Source organism: Dreissena polymorpha, chromosome 1 (genome assembly GCF_020536995.1).
Source record: "Dreissena polymorpha isolate Duluth1 chromosome 1, UMN_Dpol_1.0, whole genome shotgun sequence".
NCBI classification, from domain to species: domain Eukaryota; kingdom Metazoa; phylum Mollusca; class Bivalvia; order Myida; family Dreissenidae; genus Dreissena; species Dreissena polymorpha.
Genome location: NC_068355.1, coordinates 73,607,584 through 73,634,292, shown reverse-complemented (window position 1 = coordinate 73,634,292; position 26,709 = coordinate 73,607,584). Strand labels below are relative to the sequence as shown.

Sequence of the window (26,709 nt, the reverse complement as noted above, 5' to 3'; positions counted from 1 at the left end):
CACTTTTCGCATGTTTACTAAAAATTCATGTTATAGTTTCTTACATATTTATTTATATTTAATAATACATGCGTGTTAGTATACTGATGATAACGATTAAGAGAACAATTGTATACGCTATTTACGGTTTTATCATTAAATATGTTATACGCTATTTACGGTTTTATCATTAAATATGTTGACAGTTAACAGTAATATATTCATGTTGTGTTATGTAAACAAGCCTGTCATAAATGTTTGTGAAATCGTTGTGGAAAAGGGATATGTCCTCTATAATCGTAATATTTCGACCTCTCCATTTCATAGATAATACTATTGTGGGATTCGGAATACGCGAAACGACAAAAGTACGAATTTAAATCGACGAGTATGATACATGTACTATAATTTTTTACGCACATTTTGCCTGAAAACCAAAGTTTAAAAACCATCGAATACCGTGACAACACGTGTTAATGAAATTGAATCTTCGTACCCATATTTGATTAATTATCGGGAATACATTCTCGTACAGCGGAACCAAATCGCCATTTTCCCACTGGTCTTCTTTTCATCCGGCCTTACATTATTACATTACATAATACATGTAATATATTGTAAACGAATTTAATGTAATTCGTCAGTTGCAGAGTTAACCTTATTCACGTTAGAGCTCAGCTTGATGGATTGCTGACTTGTTTATAAATTGGATCAGGTTTCCAGCTGGACGGATGATACGTATCCATTTGCTGATCAATCATAGCTTCCGCCACGTCGCCTTCTTCTCTGTCGGCGGCCTCGGCGTCGTCATGTGTCAAGCTCCAGTCGGTCTTCTTTCGCGCTTTGATGAACACAAACACCTGGAGAAGAATTGCGATCGCTTTGGGTACGAGCTGGTACGAGTGCATTTTTATCCGAATATCAATGTTGTCGTAAAGTGCGCATGCTCCTTTACCGGAACAAGAAGCGCTCCAAATGACGCACGCGGTGTCTATGAGTTTTCCGAACACAATTGGTCCTAGAAACCATCCTGAAGATACAAATCAATGCGCAAACTTATCAACGGAATACATTTATATAGAAACATTTCTTTCATATTATTCAAAAGAACTATAGACACAAATAATTTACAAAAGAAATATTTAAGCTTAAATAACAAAAGGACTAGAAATGTGTCCATAGGAGTTCATATAAATGTGGTATTCACAATCATTATTATATGAATAAAGTCCCTATATGGAAGGTATTTCATTCTATATTCTCGTGATACGTGTCAAATGTTGCAAGAAGTTCTTTTATATAGAGGAAAAGTTATTTGAAATACTAAGATGTACAACTAAGATACTACTGATTATATGTAGAAAAAAGTGATCCTTTTGTGTAAAATGAAACTCAGAAGGACGGCATTTCAGGCAAGGGTAAATAATTACAAATCGGCAATATTCGTTTAAATTGTTGGCATATAAAATCCTTTTGATCTTTGGAAACTACGAGGCCAAGGGGTCGGGGAAGGGGATGTCAAGTGCGTGTATATGGCGGGAGGGGGTATAGGAATGTTATTCGTCTATTAGTCAGTCTGTGCTCGTAATGAAATCGTTTCCGCCCAATATTTCATATTACACTGAAAGGCGTTGCCTGTCGATTCAGGGTAAATGTCATACTGAACGTTAAATTGTGAACCTCGATTACTCTGTCCTTTGTTGTGTGAGAATTATAACGCCTATACCGTTTGAAAGATACACGTGAAACTTGCCTCTAAAGTATTGTTTGCTCACTGAAACCATGAGCAGAAGGCATAACACACTGATGTAAACGCAATGTCAAGGTCGAACTTGAATTATGACCGTTTGAGTTAGCATGTTTATATCTGTTCTTCTGTTTCCTTCAAAGTAACGCCATGAAATTTGCCTCGACTGTTTATCCCATGGATGTGACTTGGAGATGGCACGAGGATGTCATGCTACAGCAAGGTAAAAGGGTCACGACGGCATGGGGACTTTCAAAAAGGACAGCCTGGTATGTAATGTTACCTACCACAGATTGTCGACATTAGAGACGAAAACCCCACAGCCATGGACTTGTCTCCCTCGCTTACGCTTCTGAAACATCAGAGGAAATTTTTACTTATTTCTATTTTCATTATTCTGGTATGATTTTTCGGAGCATTTAAACTTTGCTCTAGAATACTTGCAGCATAAATTTCAACATTAAAGGCGTATGAGTACAAATAAAAAGCAACCTAAGCATACCGTTTATAAAATAACGCATATTATCAATGCCATTATTATGATCCTACCAAACACATATGTAAATTATTAGAAACACATGTTTACCGTACCTAAGCATGACGATGAAGCCGGGCATCATGCCGAGTGTGCCGAGGAAGGCACCAATCACGTTGTTCACGAGGTATGGGTACAGCATGCCGCACGTGGTCTCGCACAGGCCCGGGCTGGCCGCGCCCCCGCTACATGTGCACGCGCCGAACGACTGGACAAAGTGAGTGGAGAAGTGTTACATTTAAATGGATGTCGTACGAAGTTGGTCTGAGAATCGATCAGTTGCAAAATTTAGACTCCGTTCGGCAAAGGTAGTTTGGCAAATAATTAAAGCTTACTAATTCGATTATTTAGCCATGTGCTATATCCACCCATGGTTATTTGATTATTTAATCATGTGCTATACCCACACATGGATCCATACATTATGTTTTATTAAGAGCAGCAATAATCATATGCGAATTCTAGTGCATATTATAATAAATAGTTTCATACTACGGCAATTTTATTTTTTAATTACAAATACTTACCATCCCTTCGTAGGAGGCACATCCGGCGTGACACGGCGACCTGTAGTTACTTCCGTCCGCTCCACAAACCGGGAAGTACGTGTTGTTGTCGCATCCGCAAGACTCCGCACAGGTGCCGTTCGTTGCACCGTCCACGCTGTCGTACACGGACAAACGTGTGAACAACGTTTCATAATTCGTATACAATAATGGATGTGCTATAATTGAATTATAAAAAAGTAACCAGAAATTATGTAGTTTTAGAAGAAAATATGTTGAACTTGTTTTGTAATAACCATCGAGAATAAGTGAGGCACTAATGCTAGTTGTTAAAACCAGAACTCCGCGAGTTGGATGTGTCGCCTGACGGTAGCATACCTGTGTAACTTGTTAACTATTATATCGGGGATGGGACATTAATTCTTAATGTTGTTACAATCAAACTGTTACCCGCTTTTGTCCTATTTAGTAACATATTGAATAAGCTAAACTTTTTTTTAATGAATAACCAAAATAATGTTGTATGAATATTGTAAATCCAATAGCAAACAGACCACAGGTGGTTAGCGTGTGGCTATGATATTAATTAGTGAAAACATCATTTTGAATGATAAATAATCATTTTATAACGGAAAATCAACTTTTCTGGAAAAAAATATTAACTATCAAATATATATATATATAAAACAAGGTATTCAACTCGAAATCACCCGAAAACAGGGTGCATCGCTTCGAACAGCCATTACTTCATCAATTTTGCAGCGATTTTCATGAACCCGGTCTTATTCAACACAGAAATGAATTTCCTTTCCGGAAATGAATATATTTTGTTATATTTCTACACATGCTGGGTCTAATTTTAAGGAATAACACGATACACAATTCGCGTAACCTATTTGACAGCGATCAGACAGGATTAATGAATGAAATCTCCAGGTGTAAAGACACACCTTCGCATTGGACCAATGAAATCACTCGTGTGTTTAAAATGTCAGTTAGTTGAAAAGTATGTAAACAAAGGTTTCAAACGGCGCTGGATAGTTAGTTTTGATGCATAATGTAACGACAAGCACGGTAAAAATGTTTTTCATACGTTTTATTGAATTATGGTATCGAGGTCCGTGAACTTTGCAGTGAAAATGCCCTTTACTTCGTGAAGATTTCAGTCTTAGATCCGGTCTGATCGATGTTAAGTGGGTCACGCGAGTTGTGTATTGTGTTATTTCTGAAAAGTTGACCCAGTGTTTGTAAAAATATTGCAAGACATGTACATTTCCAGAAAGGAAATTCATTTATGCGTTGATTAAGACCGAGATCGTGAAAATCGCTGCAAAATTGATAAAGTAATGGCTGTTCAACGCGATGAACCCTGTTTTCGGGTGATTTCGAGTTGAATACCTTGTTATATATATATTTGATAGTGAATTTTGTTTTCAGAAAAGTTCATTTTCCGTTATAATATGATTATTTATCATTCAAAATGATGTTTTCACTAATTAATATCAATAGCCACACGCTAACCACCTGTGAAACAGACAAAAACACACAGACGGATCAAACACAATATGCCCTTGTTTGTGCTATAATTTGTGAATTATCTTCAATTCTAAACTGCTATCCACACAGGTTTGTGGTGGCTGAAGTACGTCTCTAGTTCACCAACATCTTTATAACTGTCAAAGTTCACAAATATCATATCAATTTGTGTATTATTGTCTGTTGTTACAACTTTAACAATCTGTTTGAAGTGATATTTCTCCATCAGTGAACAAAGTTGTCTGTATGTTGTACTGTTTGTGTTGAAGGCCCCTTATGACAACTGACTTTTCAAAACTAAAGAATGATTTCAATTTTTGTTCTACAGCATGTTCAAATGGTTTCCATCTTTGATTAGGAGGTCTATAGAGTCCTAAGATATTCATTTTCACGGGTTGCAAAACACTAATAAGAGTCATTTCTATCACCTAAGCATTTACGCCTCCATCATGTACTTCATGCTGTAGTTTGGTTGCCATGCAATGAGTACCATATGGGGTTCTCTGAACAGCAAAATCATTCCTATGCAGTGTAAATCCAGGACTTTGAAAGTTTTCTTGTCTACAGAGTTTGGACTATACACTATACACTAGGTAGGAATAAAATGCTATAATGAGAGAGATACTATCAGAATTATATTGAACAAGCACTAATGTATCAAAAAAAGATAAGAAGCTTCAAAATAGGTAAATAGGAAACTGTTACCTTTAAATAAGTCCTAAACGAGGTCAAGGTCAACATGAGGTTGGGTGATGTGGGTGTGTTGAGGGTGATCAGAGACAACATCTATGCAAGTAGCAAAGCTGAGTAGTAAGCGGTAATGATGATAGACGAAATTATCAAAATGGGTTAACCAAGAAATTGGCCCATATCAATAAGTCTAAGTCCAAAATAAGGTCAATGTCAAAATGCGGTTGGGTGATGCTGTTGTATGCAGGGTGATGAGAGGAAACATCCATGCTAGTATCAAAGCTCTGTAGCAATCGGTATTGATGCCAGACGAAACGGTCAAAATGTGTTAACCAAGATTTTCGTACGGACGGACGGGTGGACAGGACACACGCTATATGCCTCCCGCATCGTAGATGCCGGGGAATAAACCAATCTATCAAAAAAAAATGTTTAAAGTAAAGCTCAAGACATAGTAGTTATGAACCTTTTTGGGTCGCGGTCGCAGGTTTCGAAATTTAAACGCGGACCCTACGTTCATTGTCAAGGTCACAGGGGTCGACACTTTTTGCGCATGGAAAGGTCTTGTCCAGATACACATGCGTACCAAATATGAAAGCAATATCTGATGGGACACATACGTTATGAGCTTTTTTTGAAGCGCGGTCGCAGATTTCGAAACCTGAACGCGGATCCCAAGTTCAAAAATTTCATGCGCATGGAAAGGTGTTGTCCAGATACACATGCGTACCAAATATAAAAGCAATATCTGAAAGGACACAGTAGGTATGAGCCTTTTTCGAATCGCGGTCGCAGATTTCGAAACCTGAACGCTGACCTCAAGGTCAAGGTAACAGGGGTCAAAAATAGTATGCGCGTGGAAAGGTATTGTCAAGATACACATGTATACCAAATATGAAAACAATATCTGAAGGGACACAGTAGTTATGAGCCTTTTTCGAATCGCAGTCGCAGATTTCGAAACCTGAACGATGACCTCAATGTCAAGGTCACAGGGGTAAAAAAATGTATGCTCTTGGAAAGGTGTTGTCTAGATACACATGCATACCAAATATGAAAGCAATTTCTGAAGGGGCACAGAAGTTATGAGCTCTTTTCGAAAAGTGTGACGCCGCGGACGCCGCCGACACCGCCGAAGCAAGTACCTATATGTCCCCTGACCACAGTCAGGCGACACAAAAATTTAGACTAACTTGGTTTTTCCAAGCATCGCAAATTACGTATGGTACATGAGTATTGTTAAAAAGTAAATGTGTTTTATGGGTTTCGCGATTGAAGAGGTTCAATTCAACAATTAAAAATTTCCCGCAGTTAGAATACCAATTACCAACATCAAAAAAAAATCAAGGCTACAACGAAATTAATGTTAGTTACATTTCAAGTACTATGTTATTGCATTCAATCCTACCTATTCGCGTTAACACCCACGATGTTCGTGTTGAAGTAATCGAACACAAACCTGAGTATGTCAGTCTACCTCTTGGTGTTAAATCCCACGATGTCCGCATTGCCGCACCCGAACACGAACCCCAGTGCAACCTGAACAAGTGAGAGGCAGCCGACCGACAGCAGCATCTTCGTGCACGCCACCGGCGACAATTTCCTCTTCGTCACCACCAGACCCCCAACGATAGTTCCGGCCGAGGCGGCGACGATGTTCATCATACCTTTCAAAGGCAATTACTACGTTCGAATACAGATCACTGTCGTCCGAAGCATACTTAAATGGTTGTCTTGTTAATACAAAATGGCACAAAATGTATTGGAAATATTGAACTTAAATATTTGCCATTGCCTAAAATATGTATTTACAAAGAATAAGTAAAAGTAAAACAAAATCTCTTCCTCGGGATACTTAGGACAATAATTAGCAAAATCTGTTCAACCGCCACCGAGCAATTTATCCATAAGATATATACGTTTCGTTGATAATCCACGTATTTAGTAAATACAATATACAATATAACCGATCAAAATGGATAAATAAACAGTATATGTTTGAGATTTTGGAATACATTTGCCGAAATGTATAATATTTTAAACAAGACTATTGTTAAGCAATATAAGTCCCCTACCGGCTCCTGCATTGTCAGAAATTCCACCATTTTCAGATTTATATGTATATTATATATATATATATATATATATATATATATATATATATATATATATATATATATATATATATATATATATATATATATATATATATATTTGTTGCCATAGCAACCAGAATTTTTGACGTAGGAACAAAATGAAATGACGTGCATAATGTCCATGTTGCCATCTATCCATGTTTCCAGTTTTATGAAAAAATATTAAGAACTTTAAAAGTTATCGCAGGATCAAAAAAAACATTTTCAGCAGTATTTCTAGTCTATTTGTTGCCATAGCAACTACAATTTCTGACGTAGGAACGAATTTAAATGACGTGCAAAATGTCCATATTGACATCTATCCATGTTCCAAGTTTCATGAAAAAATATTAAGAACTTTTAAAGTTATCGCAGGATCCAACAAAGTGTGACAGAGTGACGGACACACAGAGCGAAAACCATAAGAAAATGTGCTAACCTGCAAACATGTACGTTTCACTCACAGCCGTGAAATGAATGCAATACTGCTGATTAATGAAAACTATGCTTGCATTAACGCGGCAACATTAATTGCTGAGTTTGAAATACCTAGTAGGATGTTGGCTTTCCATGCGGGGATGAAGAACTGTGTCTCCAGATACTTGGCACCGAAGGCAATCATCCCAGCGACCGCGAACAACAGAATGCACGTGCTCGCGTTCAGGGGCATGTAAACGCTATTACTGATAAGCCGGAATAGACATTTCAGAAAATCTGAAAGATATATATATATATTCAAACTAATAGCACGTGTTCAAATACGTATATATAAACGTATTTAATACAAGGTTAAACGCCAACAGTATGAATACCAGGTAAACGCGAGTAGCCAAAACATATAATTAACGCAAACAGTCTTAATATCATTTAAAACATTGGGTCGTTTAAGCAAACAGTCTAAACACTCGGTTAACGTCAACAGTTTAAACGTGAGATAAAAGCCAAAAATCCAATAAACCAAGTTAACGCATCCTGTCTCAATACTCGGGGGACACCAACAGTCTAAATAGCAGGTTAACGCATGCAGCCTAACACCGACAGCCTTTACACCAGATCACCGATGAGACCAGTTTTGGCACTCGATTAACGCCCACTGTTTAGAAGCTCTTTAAACACATAAGTTAACACCAAACAAAACTCTATCCATAAGACACACGATCTGAATAGTTGGTTAACATGCCCTTTATCATTTAACATGTCGTTTAGATTTAAAGGTCCTTTTCGTCCTGTACTTTGTATGTGGACCCGTTTGCAAAATGTAGTTGGGGGCGTCTCTCAGTGGAATTGAGTTTATGGGTTTGTAGACATGCAAAAAAAACGAGGTGCTTGTCTGGCATCATGCCATGTTTTTGCTATTATTGATTCAAAGATGGCCGCCATTGACATAATACAATTTTTACTTTTATTTACCGTAACAACAATACACATTTATAATAAATATATGTACTGACTAAATATAGTGTGAAGGATAAATTAATGTTATCAATGTATCTTTTCAAAGTCAGAATGATCTTGAAACGGACTGTACAAGGTCAATTTGTCATTAATACCGCTAAGTCCTTTGATTCGTTGATTTGATGAATTGACAGCATCAATTTTACCTAAAGCAACGCTTATTTATGCAGCTTTAAATTGTCAAATGTTTATTTACCATTCTTCTTTATAGATAATCATTTAATTGTATGCTTATTAGTGCATTTTGATTGCAAACATTGATCCGGTCATTTTATTTACAAAAGCGGGAAAGTCACGGTATTGCGAAAGGCGAGTCTGTTTACCACATCATCATATTTTGATAACCTTTGGTTTATTTAGTGTGTTCCCATGTTTGATTGATTGGCTTTGTTGGTTTGATTCTAGTGTTAAATGTGTACATTTACATTAAATGTGAATAGGCCTCTTTCCACATCCCCAGTGTCCAATACAGGAATAAGCCGTGCACATCCATTTCTGAAGACAAAGCTACCATGCAAGAGGTACCTCCACATATCAAGCCAATAGTTAGACCAGCCATATAACAAGATGTTGCTGCATCCTCAAACTAAGCAGGCTACGTTGCTCGATACACAAACTGCCCGGAATGTAGCCACATATCGTGAATTCACAATACGTGTTTTGCGAAATGGTTCAGAAATAGAAAATCCTCATATCTGCTGTGGTGCCGATGATGCGTGTTGGCTTCCTACCTGCTATACCAAGACCCATCACTGAGCGTGCTACAGTCAGACATTGCCTCACTAATTTTCAGAGTGTGCGAAGACAGTTAAATCATGAATCGCTGGCATTATGGTGTAATGAGGGTGTTTTTGCTCTTGCAGCAGACATTTACCTATACGAGACGAACAAGTTCAGCTACCTCTTTCTTTGTATGGGCCCTTTGTATGGGCCCTTTCCATTGGACCCGTGTTCTGCTGAGATGTCAGGGCAAACTTCGGCGAGGTTCTGGCCTAGATGACGTATTGATCGAATGTGGGGTGTTTGGACCAGGTGTGATAGAGACAGTGTTGACGTACAGCAATTATGTACGAGCCCTCACTGGTATGCTGATGGTGAAGGACTTAATTCATAAACTGGAGTGACAAGCATTTTGGACACGCAAGGACAATGCTACATACATGTACCTAGTCCTGGAGCAGATGAAGGAACTGCAAAACATGCTTGTTGCGAATAAACGCTTTCCAAAGCAGTTTGAGGTTATTTACGGGCAGATGGAACAATTGCATCAAGACTTTCTGGAGTTTCAAAATGAATGTGAGACTAAGTTTGAGCTTTGCCAATTCTTTGGTGTTTGGTTTCAGCTAGTGTCCATCGTAAAAAATGCGGTAGTCTCTGACAGAGAAGGAAACTGGAATCTGCATGTAGCTACCATTGAAGATTCCATGCAAATATTTGCTGAATATTTGCTGCATTAACTACTTGCGTTACGATTCATGGTACCTTGAACAAATAAAGGTAATGAACTTCACACATCCTGAGCTTTATCGGCGCTTTTCCATTGGTCAGTGGTTTGTTCGGGACCGCCCAGGCTGGTTTTGCAGTGTTGCAGGTGATATGAAGGTTGAGCAGACTATTCAAAGAGTATCAAAGGGTCCAGAAGGTCACTATGTTGTAGGAGAGACACGTAATGCTGGTGCAGTAGCAGAATTTGAGCTTTTGTTCCATAAGATAGGGTCCATCACACGCCTCCTCAATCTTCTAACCACCAACAAGCCGATGGATCACACAGAATGTCATCTTCAGCATTCGCTGAGCGCCATTCGTCGTCACTCGTTCAACCACAATGTAGAAATGTTGTTGGACTATGTGCTCGAACGTCAGAACCCATACACAATTTACTGACAAAACTGGCTGTTGACAAAGAGGTTGCTGTACGGCTTCTCAAATGTATAGAAAATGGTGAACGTGTTTACCGCGCATACAGGCAGGAGACAATAGTTGAGAAAGCCAAAAAAATATGTTCCACCATTTCAAAGAGAAAGCTTCCCAAGTTCACTGACCATCTTAAACAGTCATTATTGGCATCAAAAGCTATTCAAAGATATGGTAGATGCACCGAGGAGCATGGACATTGCAAAGGAACGAGGCATGTCCCTCAAGCAGATATTATCTCATGATTTGATTTCTTCATCTCCATTATTTGATGGTGACCTCCCAGCCCATGTTGATAAGTCAAAACTTATTGGGGAGATTGAATCTAGACTGGAAATCAGTACATGGAGTCAAGAATCTCTTCTTCCTACTCATGTCATAGTGGACTTCATGACTAAAATGCGATAGATGCCACTTGCACAATTTTCCGCTCTGGGCGGTGCAATCAATGCTGTCATCAACTAAGCGTCAAGCATATGTGAGGGGCCAGAGTGCATTCATCTTGTACTAGACTCATACGTTGAAATGTCTTTAAAGTAAGGTGAACGGTTGAGGCGCGGAGACGAAGCAACAGGTATTGCAATTATTGACATGAGCAGAGACACACCACTCCCACAATAACTTAATAAATTCCGGGCATCCGAGGACAATAAGCGTAATCTTCAACTAGTAAGGGATATAGTGTGCAATGACGTCTGTGCCAACCCTATCATTGCAAGTTCAGTTGTCTTCCAGCATTTAAGTTTGGTTATGAAGTCATTCCTGAGCTGTTAAACTGGATTAAGGAGGCCGATGCCAGGGTAATGGCTCATGTTGAGTGGGCTGCTCGTATCAAACAGTGTCAAAGAGTTGTTGTGTTATCCAACGACCCGGACAGCTTTGCAAAATTGCTTCACTTCACTCAATATTTTCAGACACTCGGTATGAAAGAAATGTGGCAGCAGTATGGTACTGGTGAGAAGCGTCAAATGCTCCCGTTGCATCAGGCAATTTCTCGGCTTGGGACACCGCTGGCAAAGACAATAATAACGGCTCACATATTGACTGCCGACGACTGCATGAGTAAAGTGGAAACCAAACATGCAGCTGTGACCCTTGACCCGGTACAGTTTTTAATGAATTTTGGAGAGACAGATACCTTGTCAGAGCAGGATGAAGCATTAGCAGAAAAGTATATGGTACGCGTCTGGGCAGAGGCATGATCGACGACAACTGCGGAAACATTTGATCATCTCCGACTAGAGAACTATACCAGTACTAGTGCTGGACTTGATTGCCTGTCTCATACAAGCAGTGTAATCAAAGGACATATTCGTAGAGGAGCCTTTCTAATACATAGGGCATGTAAACTGCTTATAAATATTGATGTCCCCGAGACACGGCTGGCACCAGTTACACGTAGTGAATGGGAGGAGCACCTTGACATGCTGTTGCCCACAAAGTGCCTTTACCACGGAGCTTGCTGATATTGTGCAAGTGTACTCGAAAGTGCGAAACTCGATGTTGTCCGTGCCGTGCTGCTGGGGTGCTTTGCATCACAGTTTGTCATGGTAAAGTTATCAAAAATTAACCTTGTGGAAACCTGACTTGAAATGACTAACTTTGGAACTGTATGTAATCTATGTGAAACAAAGTATTTTTAAAACTATTAAAATGAGAATGATTTCATGTTGATGAGTTGTGTGCGTGTTTGCTATAAATTCATATGGAATAAGGTGTAAGCCCGTTAGCCTGTCCCTAGGACTGGGAATGACTCAGTGATTACCCAACCAACACAGACATTGGTTCAAAGTCTTCCCGACATAAAATAGATGCAACGTCGGTTTGACTTTGAGCCAACGTTGAACAAATATCACGGGTTTGCTTGGTCACCATCTGTATTTGGTTTTGAATCCCGCCCACTGTAGTATTTTTCCACAGAATGTGAAATTTTTTAATGTACTAGTCACTTGTCTGGGAGTACAACATGCATAAATTATCTCAATGTGCCAATATTAGTAAAACGTGCACAACAATAGTGTAATTTGATTAATTAAGTCAAAAATTGTCACAATAAAGTTTATACACTGGCTTTTACTGCCCAAGGTCAACTCAAGGTCGTTGATGTATCATATGACCTTATACTTGACCTTTCCGGATCAATTACCCTCCACATTTAACAAGACCTCTCATAACTGAGTTCTCACCAAAAAATACATAATTTAGAGGTAAAACATTTGATTTTACTCCAAAAGGCATTTTTTCTTTTTCAACATGGCGGCCATATTGGATTTTGATATTTTGAGGCTCCTGGCAGTGCGACGGACAAGCACCTCGGTGATTTATCATGTATAAGGACTAATTAACTCACATCAAGTGAGAAAATACCCCAACCCAATTTTGCAAACGGAACTTTAGACCTAGTCCTGCACTATTTAGCAATTGGGCCCACATGAGATCAATGTACTCACCTAAAATGGCCCTTTGAAACGTTGATCCAGAGTCGCTTTTTAATGCCTTCTGCCCTCGAGGGCGCGGACGGAGTTTGCGCGGGAAAAGGAGTAGCGGAAAGGATATCACGATGGATATTAGGCCAAAGACGACGAAGCCCAGCCACCAGGCGCCTATCCAGGCCGGATGTCTAGGAGTGATGGGAACATCTGCAATATACGTGCAAAGTAGTTCATTTTATTTGTTTAATGTGCACATATGTGTTTAGTAACATTAAGATGCGAGTGTTTGTATATTTCTTTATTAAAACTTTAATTGTAAATAGTGCGGGCGCTGCTTATTTCATATAAAATCAACAATTTTTGCATTAAATTATCTTACTCACACTATTGCTACTACCACTTCTACTACGTCTTAAACAGCTCTTACATTTCTGCTACAGAAGGAAGTCCGGATAGGGGTTAAACTGGATGGATGGTGTTACATGGAAAACATTTCATACAAGTTCGGAAATAGGCAGAACTTTCCGAAAGTTTGGACAGGGAAAACTTCTAAAAAATTTGCGACTTGGGTAACGCTTAATGGATGTTCTGACAGTGGTAAACGTTATGGACGTTTTGGCAGAGATACGGCTAAACTTAATGGATGAGCGTACCAGACAGACAGACGGACGGAGGGACGGACGGACTGACTGACGGTAGGACGGGCCGACAGACAGACAGACAGACAGACAGAATGAAAGACAGACAGACAGACAGACAGTCAGACAGACATTCAGGCAGACAGGAAGACAGACAAACAGACAGACAGACAGGCAGGAAGGCTGACAGACAATCTGACAGACAGACAGTTTAGTAACGCCTGTTTTGGACGTTAGAAAAGTGTCAGAATTTTATGGACGTTCGGAAAGAGATAAAACTTGCAAGACGTTCTGACAGAGGTCACATTAAGTTAACGTTCGAGAAGGAGATATTTTTATGGATGTTTTGAAAGACGGAAAACTAGGGACGCTCGGACAGGGGTAAAACATTATGGACTTTCAAAAAGCATTAGAACTGTATGAACATTATGTCAGGGATACACTTTTATTAACGTTCTGGCAGGAGTTGAACTACATGGACCTTGGAAGGAAGGTAAAAATGCATGGACCATCGGACACGAAAACTTCAACTACGTTATGACAGGAGTAGAACTTACTAAAAGTTTGGTCAGTGGTTAAACTTACAAAAAGAATTAAACTTATGGAATTTCAGACATTGGTAAAACTTAACGGACTGGATGTTCAGGCAGCGGTAATACTGAATGGATGTTCGGGCAACGGAAATAATGACAGGAAGTTCGAGCAAACGTAAAACTGAATATACGTTAGGTCAGAGGTAACACTGAATGGATGTCAGAACAGAAGTTGTAACGTATGGGTGTCCGGGCAGAGGTACATGCACCAATTAATGGGTGTTCGGGCGCTGAATGGATGTTCGGGCAGAGGTAGTGATGAATTGATGTTCGGGTAGAGGCAGCAATGAATGGGTGTTCGGGCAGAGGTAACAATGCACGGGTGTTCGGGCAAAAGTAGCGATGAATGGGTATCGGGCAGAGGTAGCGATGAATGGGTGTTCGGGAAGGGGTAGCAATGAATGGGTGTTCGTGCAGAGGTAACAATGAATGGATGCTCGGGCAGGGGTAACAATTAATGGGTGTTTGGGCAGAGGTAGCAATGAATGGGTGTTCTGGCAGGGGTAACAATGAATGGATGTTCGGGAAGAGGTAAAAATGAATGGATATACGGGCAGGGGTAACAATGAATGGGGGTTCGGGTAGAGGTAACACTGAATAGGTGTTTGGGCAGGGGTAGCCATGAATTGGTGTTCGGGCAGAGATAACGATGAATTGATTTTCGGGCAGGGGTAACACTGAATGAATGTTCGGGCAGAGGTAGCAATGAATGGGTGTTCGGGTAGAGGTAGCAATGGATGGGTGTTCGGGCAGAGGTAACAATGAATGGGTGTTCGGGCAAAAGTAGCAATGAATGGGTGTTCGGGCAGAGGTTACATTGAATGGATGTTCGGGCAGAGGTAGCAATAAATGGATGTTCGGGCAGAGGTAACAATGAATGGGTGTTCGGACAGAGGTAACAATGAATGGGTGTTCGGGCAGAGGTAACAATGACTGGGTGTTCGGGCAGAAGTAACAATGAATGGGTGTTCGGGCAGAGGTAGCAATGAATGGGTGTTCGGGCAGAGGTAACAATGAATGGATGTTCGGGCAGAGGTAACAATGAATGGGTGTTCGGGCAGCGGTAACATGAATGGATGTTCGGGCAGAGGTAGCAATCAATGGGTGTTCGGGCAGAGGTAACAATGAATGGATGTTCGGGCAGAGGTAACAATGAATGGGTGTTCGGGCAGCGGTAACATAAATGGATGTTCGGGCAGAGGTAGCAATCAATGGGTGTTCGGGCAGAAGTAACAATGAATGGATGTTCGGGCCGGGGTAGCAATCAATGGGTGTTCGGGCAGAGGTAGCAATGAATGGGTGTTCGGGTAAAGGTAACAATTAATGAGTGTTCGGGCAGAAGTGACAATGAATGGGTGTTCGGGCAGAGGTAGCAATGAATGGGTGTTCGGGCAGAAGTTACAATCAATGGATGTTCGGGCAGAGGTTACAACGAATGGGTTTTCGGGCAGAGGTAACAATGAATGGGTGTTCGGGCAGAGTTAACAATGAATGGTTGTTCGGGCAGTGGCAGCAATTTATGGGTGTTCGGGCAGGGGTAACAATGAATGGGTTTTCGGGCAGAGGTAACAATGTACGGGTGTTCGGGCAGAGGTAACAATGAATGGGTGTTCGGGCAGAAGTAACAATGAATGGGTGTTCGGGCAGAGAAAGCAATGAATGGGTGTTCGGGCAGAGGTAGCAATAAATTGGTGTTTGGGCAGTGGTAACAATATATGGATGTTCGGGCAGAGGTAACAATCAATGGGTGTACGGGCAGAGGTAACAATGCATGAGTGTTCGGGCAGAGGTAACAATGAATGGGTGTTCGGGCAGAGGCAGCATGAATGGGTGTTCGGGCAGGGGTAGCGATGAATGGGTGTTTGGGCAGAGGAAACAATGAATGGATGTTCGGGTAGCGGTAACAATGAATGGGTGTTCGGGCAGAAGTAGCAATGAATGGGTGTTCGTGTAGGGGTAACAACAAATGTGTTTTCGGGCAGAGGTAGCAATGAATGGGTGTTTGGGCAGAGGCAGCAATGAATGGGTGTTCGTGTAGGGTTAACAATGAATGGGTGTTCGGGCAGAGGTAGCAATGAATGGATGTTTGGGCAGAAGTACCAATGAATGGGTGTTCGGGCAGAGGTAACAATGAATGGGTGTTCGAGCAGAGGTTACGATGAATGGATGTTCGGGCAGAGGTAAAGATAATGGATGCTCGGGCAGAGGTAACACAGTGTGCACATTCGTACAAGGTAAAACGTTGTGGAAGTTTAGACAGATATAATACTTTATGGATGTTTTGTCAGGGGTAAAACTTTTTGTGTCAAACTAAATGTTTGCAAGGACAGTGGCAAATCTTAATTGACGAAATGACATGTGTAATGGGCATTCGAACAGGTGTACCAAATAGTGACTTCTAATTGTTTGAAGACGTTTAAAAACGCTAATAGTTGGTGCCTGGAATCCTGCTCTTGACTACTTTGACTACTTTGACTACTTTGACTACTTTGACTACTTTGACTACTTTGACTACTTTGACTACTTTGACTACTTTGACTACCTTGACTACTTTGACTACTTTGACTACTTTGACTACTACATTTTCACTTCAAAACATGCGGATTACTCACCTTGCAAAGTAACATAGTGTCTGCTAAACAGGCCCCCGACCGAAAATGCTATAGCGGGACCAAATATACCCACACCGGAAATAATTCCTGAAGAAAAAAGTATGCTTTGGAAATGACACATTTTAATATGTGTGATTTCATAGACTACAAATCATTTGGGCTGTATTTATTCGATAAAAAAATAACATAAAAATACAAAAAACAAATGCAAATGCAAATATATTTTTATAAAAGAAAGAAAAAACATGCATATATTACACATTATTCATATTAAAAGGCATTTCATGTATACAAAGTAATTATTATAATAAAAATGTATTAACCTCTTTATATTCAAATCTAATAGATAACAAGTAAAATTCACGAATGTGTATGTTCGCATTTTAAATATTTATTGGCGATATTTTATTTTAATTTAAGTCCTATCGATCAAAAAAGATTTATTTTCTTTGCTGAACATGTAGACTTATAATATGAGTCGTGTTCTGAGAAAATTGGGCTTACTGAATGTGCGTCAAGTGGCATCCCAGAGTAGCCTGTGCAGTCCGCACAGGCTAATTAGGGAAGACACTTTCCGCTTTTGTGACATTTTTCGTTAAAATGAAGTCTCTGCTTAGCAAAAAGCCAATTTTGGCGGAAAGTGTCGTCCCTGGACTGCACAGGCTAATCTGGGACGACATTTTACGCACATGCATTATGTCCAGTTTTGTCAGAACGCCACTCATATGTCGATGTGAATGTGGCTTTGCCAACTGACCCATGTACATCGCGGTGTTCTTTTTGTTGACGTTATCGTCCACGTACGTCGTGATGAAAGGGTAGCGGGGAGCCTTAGCAAGTCCCTGCAGAATCATACCTTAAACAAGTAAAGGAACATTACAGTTTGCGCCCTGTAAATTTAACACAGCTTCAATATCAAATGCTTTTTTCGAATCGCGGTCGCAGATTTCGAAACCTGAATGCTGACCTCAAGTTCAAGGTCAAGGTCACAGGGGTCAAAAATGTTATGCGCATAGAAAGGTCTTGTCCATAAACACATGCGAACCAAATATGAAAGCAATATCTGAAGGGACACAGTAGTTATGAGCCTTTTTCGAATCGCGGTCTCATATTGGAAACCTAAACGCTGACTTCAAGTTCAAGGTCAAGATCAAAGGGGTAAATAAATAATGCGCTTAAAAGGTGTTGTCCAGATAAACATGCATACCAAATATGAAAGCAATATCTGAAGGGACACAGTAGTTATGAGCCTTTTCGAATCGCGGTCGCAGATTTAAAAACCTGAACGCTGACCTCAAGTTCAATGTCAAGGTCACAGTGGTAATTATGGTATTTATGTTGTGGTGCCAGGCATCAGTGTACGGTAGCGACAGTACGAGCGGATGCGAGACAAGAGACGTCGTGCCAACAATTTCATGGGACCTAGCGTTGTGTTGAACCGAATTGTTCACCTGAATGGACTTTCAAAGGTCGATTGTGACGAATTCTTGAACCCACGCGTTAGTAGCAGCAGATATTGGATAGTCATAATCGACCAATACCTGTCCACCGAAGGCAACGCTTTGTCCCGAAGTTTTCAAAATCTAAAAATATTGTCAATTAATCTTTTGCTATTTTTTTTCTGAAATCAAAGTATAAAATGTATCAATATTTTGTTGAAAAAAATAAGTGTATATAATCTTTTCACATACTTTCTACTTTAACATAATGTGTTTTTGGAAGTTTTTTTTAACTATTTATTAGTTTACAAATGCCGTACTCTGAGTTGGATAGAACCGATTGTTGTTGAATTTCATTTGCCAATCCAAAAATGGCTCAATATTTGGAATATGATCCAAGTATAAAAAGCCATTTGTTTGACCAAATGGTTGAAAAGCTCGTTCCCAGACACATGTTATTTATGATAAACTTGTCATAGAATATTTAATCGCATATCGGATCCGTTCAGAGAGTATTCCTTCTATTGAATCCAATTTTTACTTTTCGGAACAATTGTCCGGTTCATGGTTAACCAAGTTACTACAGTGCCTGTATGCCCACACTTTGTTTTTATTAAGATTTATGTTTACATTTTTTGTAGAAAACATCATTTATAAAAGCCTACAGGCAAGTTGTCAGGTTTCCATGAAAAAGTACAACATTCATTTACGGAAGTGAGATACCAATACATTTAAGTCGATCAATATGGATTATGAATATTGCACTGATGATGATGATGATGATGATGATGATGATGATGATGATGCTTATGATGATGCTGATGATGATGATGCTGATGATGCTGCTGATGATGCTGATGATGATGCTGCTGATGATATTGATGATGCTGCTGATGATGCTGATGATGATGATGCTGATGATGCTGATGCTGATGATGATGCTGCTGCTGATGATGATGCTGATGATGCTGATGATGATGATGCTGATGATGATGCTGCTGCTAATGCTAATGATGCTGATGATGATGATGCTGATGATGCTGATGATGATGATGCTGATTATGATGCTGCTGATGATGATGATGCTGATGATGCTGATGATGATGATGCTGCTGCTGATGATGATGCTTCTGATGATGCTGCTGATGCTGATGATGATGATGCTGATGATGCTGCTAATGCTGTTGCTGCTGCTGATGATGATGAAGCTGATGATGATGCTGATGATGATGCTGCTGCTGATGATGCTGATGATCCTGCTGATGATGCTGATGATACTGCTGATGATGCTTCTGCTGATGCTGCTGCTGCTGATGCTGCTGCTGCTGATGATGATGATGCTGATGATGATGATGCTGATGATGATGATGCTGATGATGCTGATGATGCTGATGCTGATGATGGTCGTGATGATGCTGCTGATGCTGCTGCTGATGATGATGCTGATGATGCTGATGATGATGCTGCTGATGATGCTGATGCTGATGCTGATGATGCTGCTGATGATGCTGCTGATGATGATGCTGCTGCTGATGATGATGCTGATGATGATGATGCTGATGATGATGCTGATAATGATGATGATGATGATGCTGATGATGATGCTGATGATGATGCTGATGATACTGCTGATGATGCTGCTGATGATGCTGATGATGCTGCTGATGATGCTGCTGCTGATGATGCTGCTGCTGCTGATGATGCTGATGATGACGATGCTGATGATGATGCTGATAATGATGATGATGATGATGATGATGCTGATGCTGCTGCTGATGCTGCTGCTGATGCTGATGATGCCGATTATGATGCTGATGATGATGCTGATGATGCTGCTGCTGATGATGCTGATGCTGATGATGATGATACTGCTGATGATGCTGCTGATGATGCTGCTGATGATGATGCTGATGATGATGATCATGATGATGATGCTGATGATGCTGCTGATGATGCTGCTGATGCTGATGCTGCTGCTGATGCTGCTGATGATGATGCTGATGATGCTGCTGCTGCTGATGATGATGATGCTAATGATGCTGTTGATGATGATGATGCTGATGATGATGATGATGATGATGATGATGATGATGATGATGATGATGATGATGATGATGATGATGATGCTGATGATGATGATGCTGCTGATGATGCTGATGATGATCATGATGATGATGCTGATGATGATGCTGCTGCTGCTGATGATGCTGATGCTGATGATGCTGATGATGATGCTGCTGATGATGATGCTGATGATGCTGCTGCTGCTGATGATGATGATGCTAATAATGCTGTTGATGATGCTGATGATGATGCTGATGATGATGCTGATGATGATGATGCTGATGATGCTGCTGCTGCTGATGATGATGATGATGATGCTGATGATGATGCTGCTGATGATGCTGCTGATGATGATGCTGCTGCTGATGATGATGCTGCTGCTGCTGATGATGATGCTGATGATGCTGATGATGATGAAGCTGCTGCTGCTGCTGCTGCTGATGATGATGATGATGCTGATGATGCTGATTATGCTGCTGCTGCTGCTGCTGCTGATGATGATGATGATGATGATGATGATGATGATGATGCTGCTGATGATGATGATTATGATGATGATGATTAAGATGATGATGATGATGGTGATGGTGGTGGTGGTGGTGATGGTGGTGTTTGTGGTGGCTGTGATGATGATGATGATGATGAGGAGGAGGAGGAGGAGGAGGAGGAGAAGGAGAAGGAGGAGGAGGAGGAGGAGGAGGAGGAGGAGGAGGAGGAGGAGGAGGAGGAAAATTAAAAATTAAAACGTGTTCTAATACTTTATTTTAACGCTTCACGCAAGAATCTTCATACATATCTAGTAACATTAGCGACCAGTCGGTCATCGGTCTTTCCGCGTTCTATTTAAAGGGGCCTTTTCACAGATTTTGGCATTTTTTTAACTTATTCATTAAATGCTTTATATTGATAAATGTAAACATTTGATAGTAAAAGCTCCAGTAAAAAATCAAGAATAAAATTAAAAAAGGAAAAGAACATTGCACGGACCAGGTATCGAACCAGTGACCCCTGGAGTCCTGCCAGAGTCCTGAAGTAAAAACGCTTTAGCCTACTGAGCTATTCCGCCGAGTACACATGCTAGACGTATTTTATACCTTATATAAGCAATCTTCGTAGTTTCACAAAATTTAACGGCAAAAACAGAACTCTCCAAATTATTCAATCGTTTCGCGTTGCAACGCTTTATAATTTTTAGGTTTTAAAATCGTCAAAAGATGCATATAATGGCTATATTAGACCATGGTAAATGTTCAGTATTACTGTTTCCTCACAAATATCATAACTAAAACGAAAATGTGCGAATCTGAAACAACTTTTTTCAATTTTGTCAATTTACCAAAGCGTGAAAAGATCCCTTTAAAGGCTGCTGGTGAACAATTCTTGTTTAAGTACATCCGGTTTTCCGTTTGTAAAATCAACGACACATCATACATTTAGAAAGATGCTTATTAGTTTTGTAATTATCACCATAAAAGTCATAATAACACATGCTAGTAACACGGATGATTTTCTTATTCTCATTCTCATTTTAACAAGATATAATCTTCATCCGCTTTTTTTTCCTTGCATAAACATTTGTTTCCCCCCAAAAAAATCTTATTTACGTCTTATTTATCGTGGTGTTTAAACGAGTAGCAGTAACGACAATAACATGTGTTGAAGGAAACAATTTCGTTAAAGAAAAACATTCAAACGTTGATGTTAAACAAGAGTTTAAACACGAGTCAAACTATAACTTGATAATAACGTATACACTTTTTATTTATAACATAAAAACATTAAATATATTGTAAATAAAAAAAATGCAATTTCATAACACGAAAAACTTCCGCTTCGTGACATTTCAAATATAAACGCACACACACCGTTCAATACACTGAATTATTTTCTCGAATTAAATGTGGCTTTATTTCTTTTCTTTCTAATTTTTTTCCATTCTTTCTTGAAAGTCAGTCATATCCTGTTCACCATGATGGATTCAGTACGAATAATACAAAAAAATGTCTGCCCCTGTTTCAATAAACGCGGCTGAAATGGTTCGCGACAATAAGAGTTATCGTGAAAAATACACGTTAAAGGCACCCCGAGAAAAAATAACTCAAAGCGCTGAAGGCAAAGCACCGGTTCGCTCTTTGAATGCATTTAATATACTTATAGTCTCTCAACCGATTAGACGACGAAACTCACAGTTTGGCGACTAGAAAGTAACCTGAGAATATCTCGTGACGCATCTGTGTCAGCACACATGAATATCTTGAATATTCGATAAGTTCGTCCTGCTATCTCTTATCAGTGGATTATGTATTACCCCATTTATGGCGATTACGCGTAGAGGAAGGCATATAGTACTCCTTTAAAATGTGCGTGTAAATCAGAAGTTTATTTATTGGTCATCGCTGAGTCTTCACGACTACGTTATGTGCTTGCTCCGTGACCTTTCATTGAAAAATATTTAATTTTGAGCGAAAGTAGCATCGGCTGCCCGGGTATTCGCCAAATAAATAATTTTGATCCAAATAGACCTGTGCACGGTGACAAATGAGACCTTAATGTGCACTTGTAGGCAATTTAAAGACAATTCATGTATAGTTGCCTTACAAGGACATGGTTACTCCGCCTATGGAGTGCTGAATTAAAAAAAGACAGTCTTCCCGCCTTTATGGCCCTTCTAGACATTTCAAGCCCTCGACCCGAACCCCAGAACGGTTTCCCCAGCACGTTGAGCACACTGAGCAACACCGTCCTGTGGCTCTTCTTTTATCTTAATAGGGCCATCCCCTCGAAATCCTGGCCTGCATCTCTGCCCAAGGTCCGCCCTGTCCGTCATCTTCGCTGCCACCTCTGCTGCCCCGTCCTTTTTCCGGCGATGTAGTGAAACCACTATCCACCTACAGACAATTACCATTCCGCTTGGCGATCCTTCCAAGTTCTGGGTGTCAGCGAAGTCAGCAGGAGAGTACGTCCGGCTCGATGGATGACGCTGGATTATTAGAGCCGCCCCAGAAGTTCAACTATCCGACCCTCCTCAGGCGATGTAATGAAGCCACTATCAACCTACGGGAAATTTACATTCCGCTTGGCGATTCTTCGGCGAAGTTTTTAAGAAAATCATCTGCGGGTGACTCTCGCACCAGTCGCGCCGTGCACGCTTCAGCTGCTGACCGAGCTCTTTTAAAGTAGGGAATACTGATTAATTTATAAAGGAACCTTGATTTTTTGACAATCGCCATTTCTTGTACATTTCCGCCTTAATCGCCATCTAAAAGATTCAATCCAATAGCGATTTTTGAGATCGGAAACGATAGAACATATTATCATACCTTAAGTTTGAAATAATACGTTTTATATTATTAAATAAAAAAGGTTCGAATCGTTGTTGTTTTTTTGTCACGTGTTAGTCGCATATTCACCGCATGAAATGTGTGTTATTAATTGCACGTGTTTTCAAACAGCCCGTAAATATTCTTAAAAAATAGACTACGGGAGATCACATCATTTGTGCCTTAAAATGTCTTACTTTGAGTTTAGTTTTTTTAACATATTTCAGTGCTACGCCCCGACAGACGACAGTGGAGAGGACGAGAGGACCATTTTTACAATAGACTATCAACCCTCGTACAAGGAAGACCAAAGAGAAACATGATCATTCATATGGGTGACTTCAATGCCAAGATCGGTAGTGACAACCGATGATATGAGGAGATCATGGGGAAGCAAGGGTTAGGCGAGATGAACGACAATGGGGAGAAATTCACCGACCTGTGCGTCACAAGGAACATGGTCATCCGAGGAAGTGTGTTCCATCACAGAAGGATACACAATTCCTGTCAACGTAGAAGAAGATCGACCACCTGTGCAGCGCAATAAAGTTTCGTCGCTCTCTGCAGGATGTACGTGTCAAGCGAGGAGCAGACATGGCTGCGGACCATCATCGACTTGTCGCGCGATTGAAACTGAAGCTGAAGAAGAATTGGACAGGGGGACAGCCAACGCCAACGTTACAACACTGCTAGACTGAAAGGTCTCTCTTCTTTCCAACAAGTTTCAGGTCCCGAAGAAACTGCTTGAAGAAGAGACGATAGTGCAGAGGTGACAGAAAGTGAAAGAAGCAGTGACTTCAACATGCCATGGCGTACTTGGCTCCAAGACTTACAACCAAAAGGAGTGGATATCAGCAGAGACGCTTCAGAAAGTTGAAGAAAGACGAGAGAAGAAGGCTAGTATCAACAACAGCAGAACATGAAACGCAAAGGTGACAGCACAAGATTACACCGAAGCAAATAGGAGCGTCAAGCGAAGTATGAGAGCAGACAAGCGGAACTACCTAGAGACGTTTGCAACTGAGGCGACAGAGTCAGCCTTTCAGAAGAGAACTAAATAGAGGATATATAGAGAATACTAGGTAGGTGCCGAATAAAGCAAAGTTTATTTTGCGAGGCTTAGAAAATCTGAACCACGAGCCTTGGCACCGACCTAGTATTCGATTTATCCTATCAATTTTCTGAGTCGTAAATTATTTCTTTAAAAATAGAATAGGAAAATCGAACTACAGTACACGGAAAATCCCAAAGTTATTTTAAGCAAACATTGTTTCATTATTTTAATAGTGCCGAGCCTAACACATTACAAAAAGATCAGTAACTAACCTGTTTTTTTGTTTATCATACCTCTACGTCTCCGATTTTTAAGAAATAATGAAAAAAAACACACACTAATCAACTGCAGCTTTAGCGTGAAAGAACATGCATTGTGTCGTATGACTGTTAATAATGACGTCACGAGTACGCGCACTTAATATTTGTAAATAATGTTTTTTTGCTTTTTGAGTTGTATTATTTGTTAAAAATAAATTACATCTTGGTATCAAATTGTTTGTTTTGTTGAATCTGATTCGATTTTACTAAAAATGATTACTTTATAGTTGATTCCGAGTAATATGACCATTCTCCGCCGCGCGTGACAGCTTTATTTCAGCACTGCCGAAATAGAGGGCAATTTATTCCACAGTGGTTTATTTCAACAATGCACGTCTGATGATGGGATAAAGATCTGTACTATATCAATAAGATATTAGTAGGAAAGTTTGCCAGACCAGATAGGGCCAGTAAGGGACAAAAATGGAAGAGTACTAACAGATGACTAAGGGCAGAAGAAGAAGTGGATTAAGAACTTCCAGGAACTACTCAACAGGACAGCTCCTGCGAACCCACCGGTGATTCCGCCAGCTACAAGCTATTTGCCAATCAAGTGCTGCACTCTCACAAATGAAGAGATCATCAGCACCATCAAGCAATTAAAGAACGGACAATCTGCAGGACCTGACACCATATCCGCGGAAGCGCTTAACGATGACGTGCATACCCGTATGGAGCTACTTCACCCGGTCTTCACCAAGAAGAAGAAGACATTCAATCAGAGTGGAAGAAGGGTTACTTCATCAAGCTCCCCAATAAAGGCGACCTTAGTTCCTGGTCCAACGACCGAGGAATTACGCTGGTGTTCATCCCAGGAATGGTGTTTAATCGCATCCTGCTGAACCAAATGAAAGACGCAGTAGACCCGCATCTCCGTGACCAACAATCCGGCTTTCGAAGAGAGATCGTGCACGGATAAAATCACAAGCCTGCGTATCGTTCTGGAACAATCCCTTGAGTTAAATTCACCCCTGTATGTCAACTTCATCGACTATGAAAAGGCTTTCGACATCGTTGACCGGGAGTCCCTCTGGAGACTTCTGAGACACAACGGAGTTCCAGGAATTACGGACGCCTTCGAAGTGAGAACCGGAGAGAGGCAAGGCTGCTTACTTTCACCTCTTCTGTTCCTGCAGGCCATAGACTGGGTTATGAAGACATCGAAGGAGCAAAAGCGGAATGGAATGGACATACTGGTCGCCGTGGCCTAGTGGATAAGGATCGGGAGGTCGAAGGTTCGAGCCCCATGGGGAGCGTTTGTCGAAGGTCGGATGTTTGTCATGGGACTTGTTCCGATATTGCCGGTTCGTGAGCCGCAAGCTAGTTAAAAATGAATGGCTACCGACTTCTATCCGCCTGGCGTCTGGCAAAGTGATAGGAGTTGGGAGGTACATGGTATACACGCAAAGGTGTCTCATAAGCCAAATTGGATGGCCCTTTCAATAGGGATGACACTATAATAAAAAAGACCTTTACCATTTACTGGAAACAGTTGGAAGACATCTACTTTGCCGATGATCTGGCTCTTCTATCACATACCTAACAACAGATGCAGGAAAAGACAAACATGGTAGCGGACAACTCAGGTAGACTGGGCCTCACAATCAACAGAGAGAAGAACAAGGTGTTCAAGACCAACACACCCAATAACACACCCATCACAGTCCAAGGCGAGGCGTTAGAGGAAGTGGATAGCTTCACATATCTCGGCAGCATTCTGTACAACCAGGAAAGAACGGG

At 40.5% G+C, this 26,709-nt stretch overlaps 1 protein-coding gene across 2 annotated transcripts in view; it reads right to left on the bottom strand.

Annotated features, from left to right (window-relative positions):
* Positions 1–26,709, bottom strand: part of LOC127835104 (solute carrier organic anion transporter family member 2A1-like) — a 48,679-nt gene continuing 21,970 nt past the window's right edge. Inside the window, exons 3-11 of one of the 2 annotated variants that reach the window (XM_052361407.1) lie at positions 17,530–17,628; positions 16,773–16,859; positions 12,948–13,136; positions 7,678–7,842; positions 6,471–6,660; positions 2,789–2,924; positions 2,318–2,469; positions 2,014–2,078; positions 1–1,009 (exon numbers count right to left, since the gene is read on the bottom strand). In XM_052361407.1, coding sequence (XP_052217367.1) covers positions 654–1,009; positions 2,014–2,078; positions 2,318–2,469; positions 2,789–2,924; positions 6,471–6,660; positions 7,678–7,842; positions 12,948–13,136; positions 16,773–16,859; positions 17,530–17,628 — 1,439 coding nt within the window. In that variant the 3' untranslated portion in view covers positions 1–653. The remainder of the gene's footprint in view (positions 1,010–2,013; positions 2,079–2,317; positions 2,470–2,788; positions 2,925–6,470; positions 6,661–7,677; positions 7,843–12,947; positions 13,137–16,772; positions 16,860–17,529; positions 17,629–26,709) is intronic. The other variant, XM_052361417.1, reaches the window with a different exon arrangement.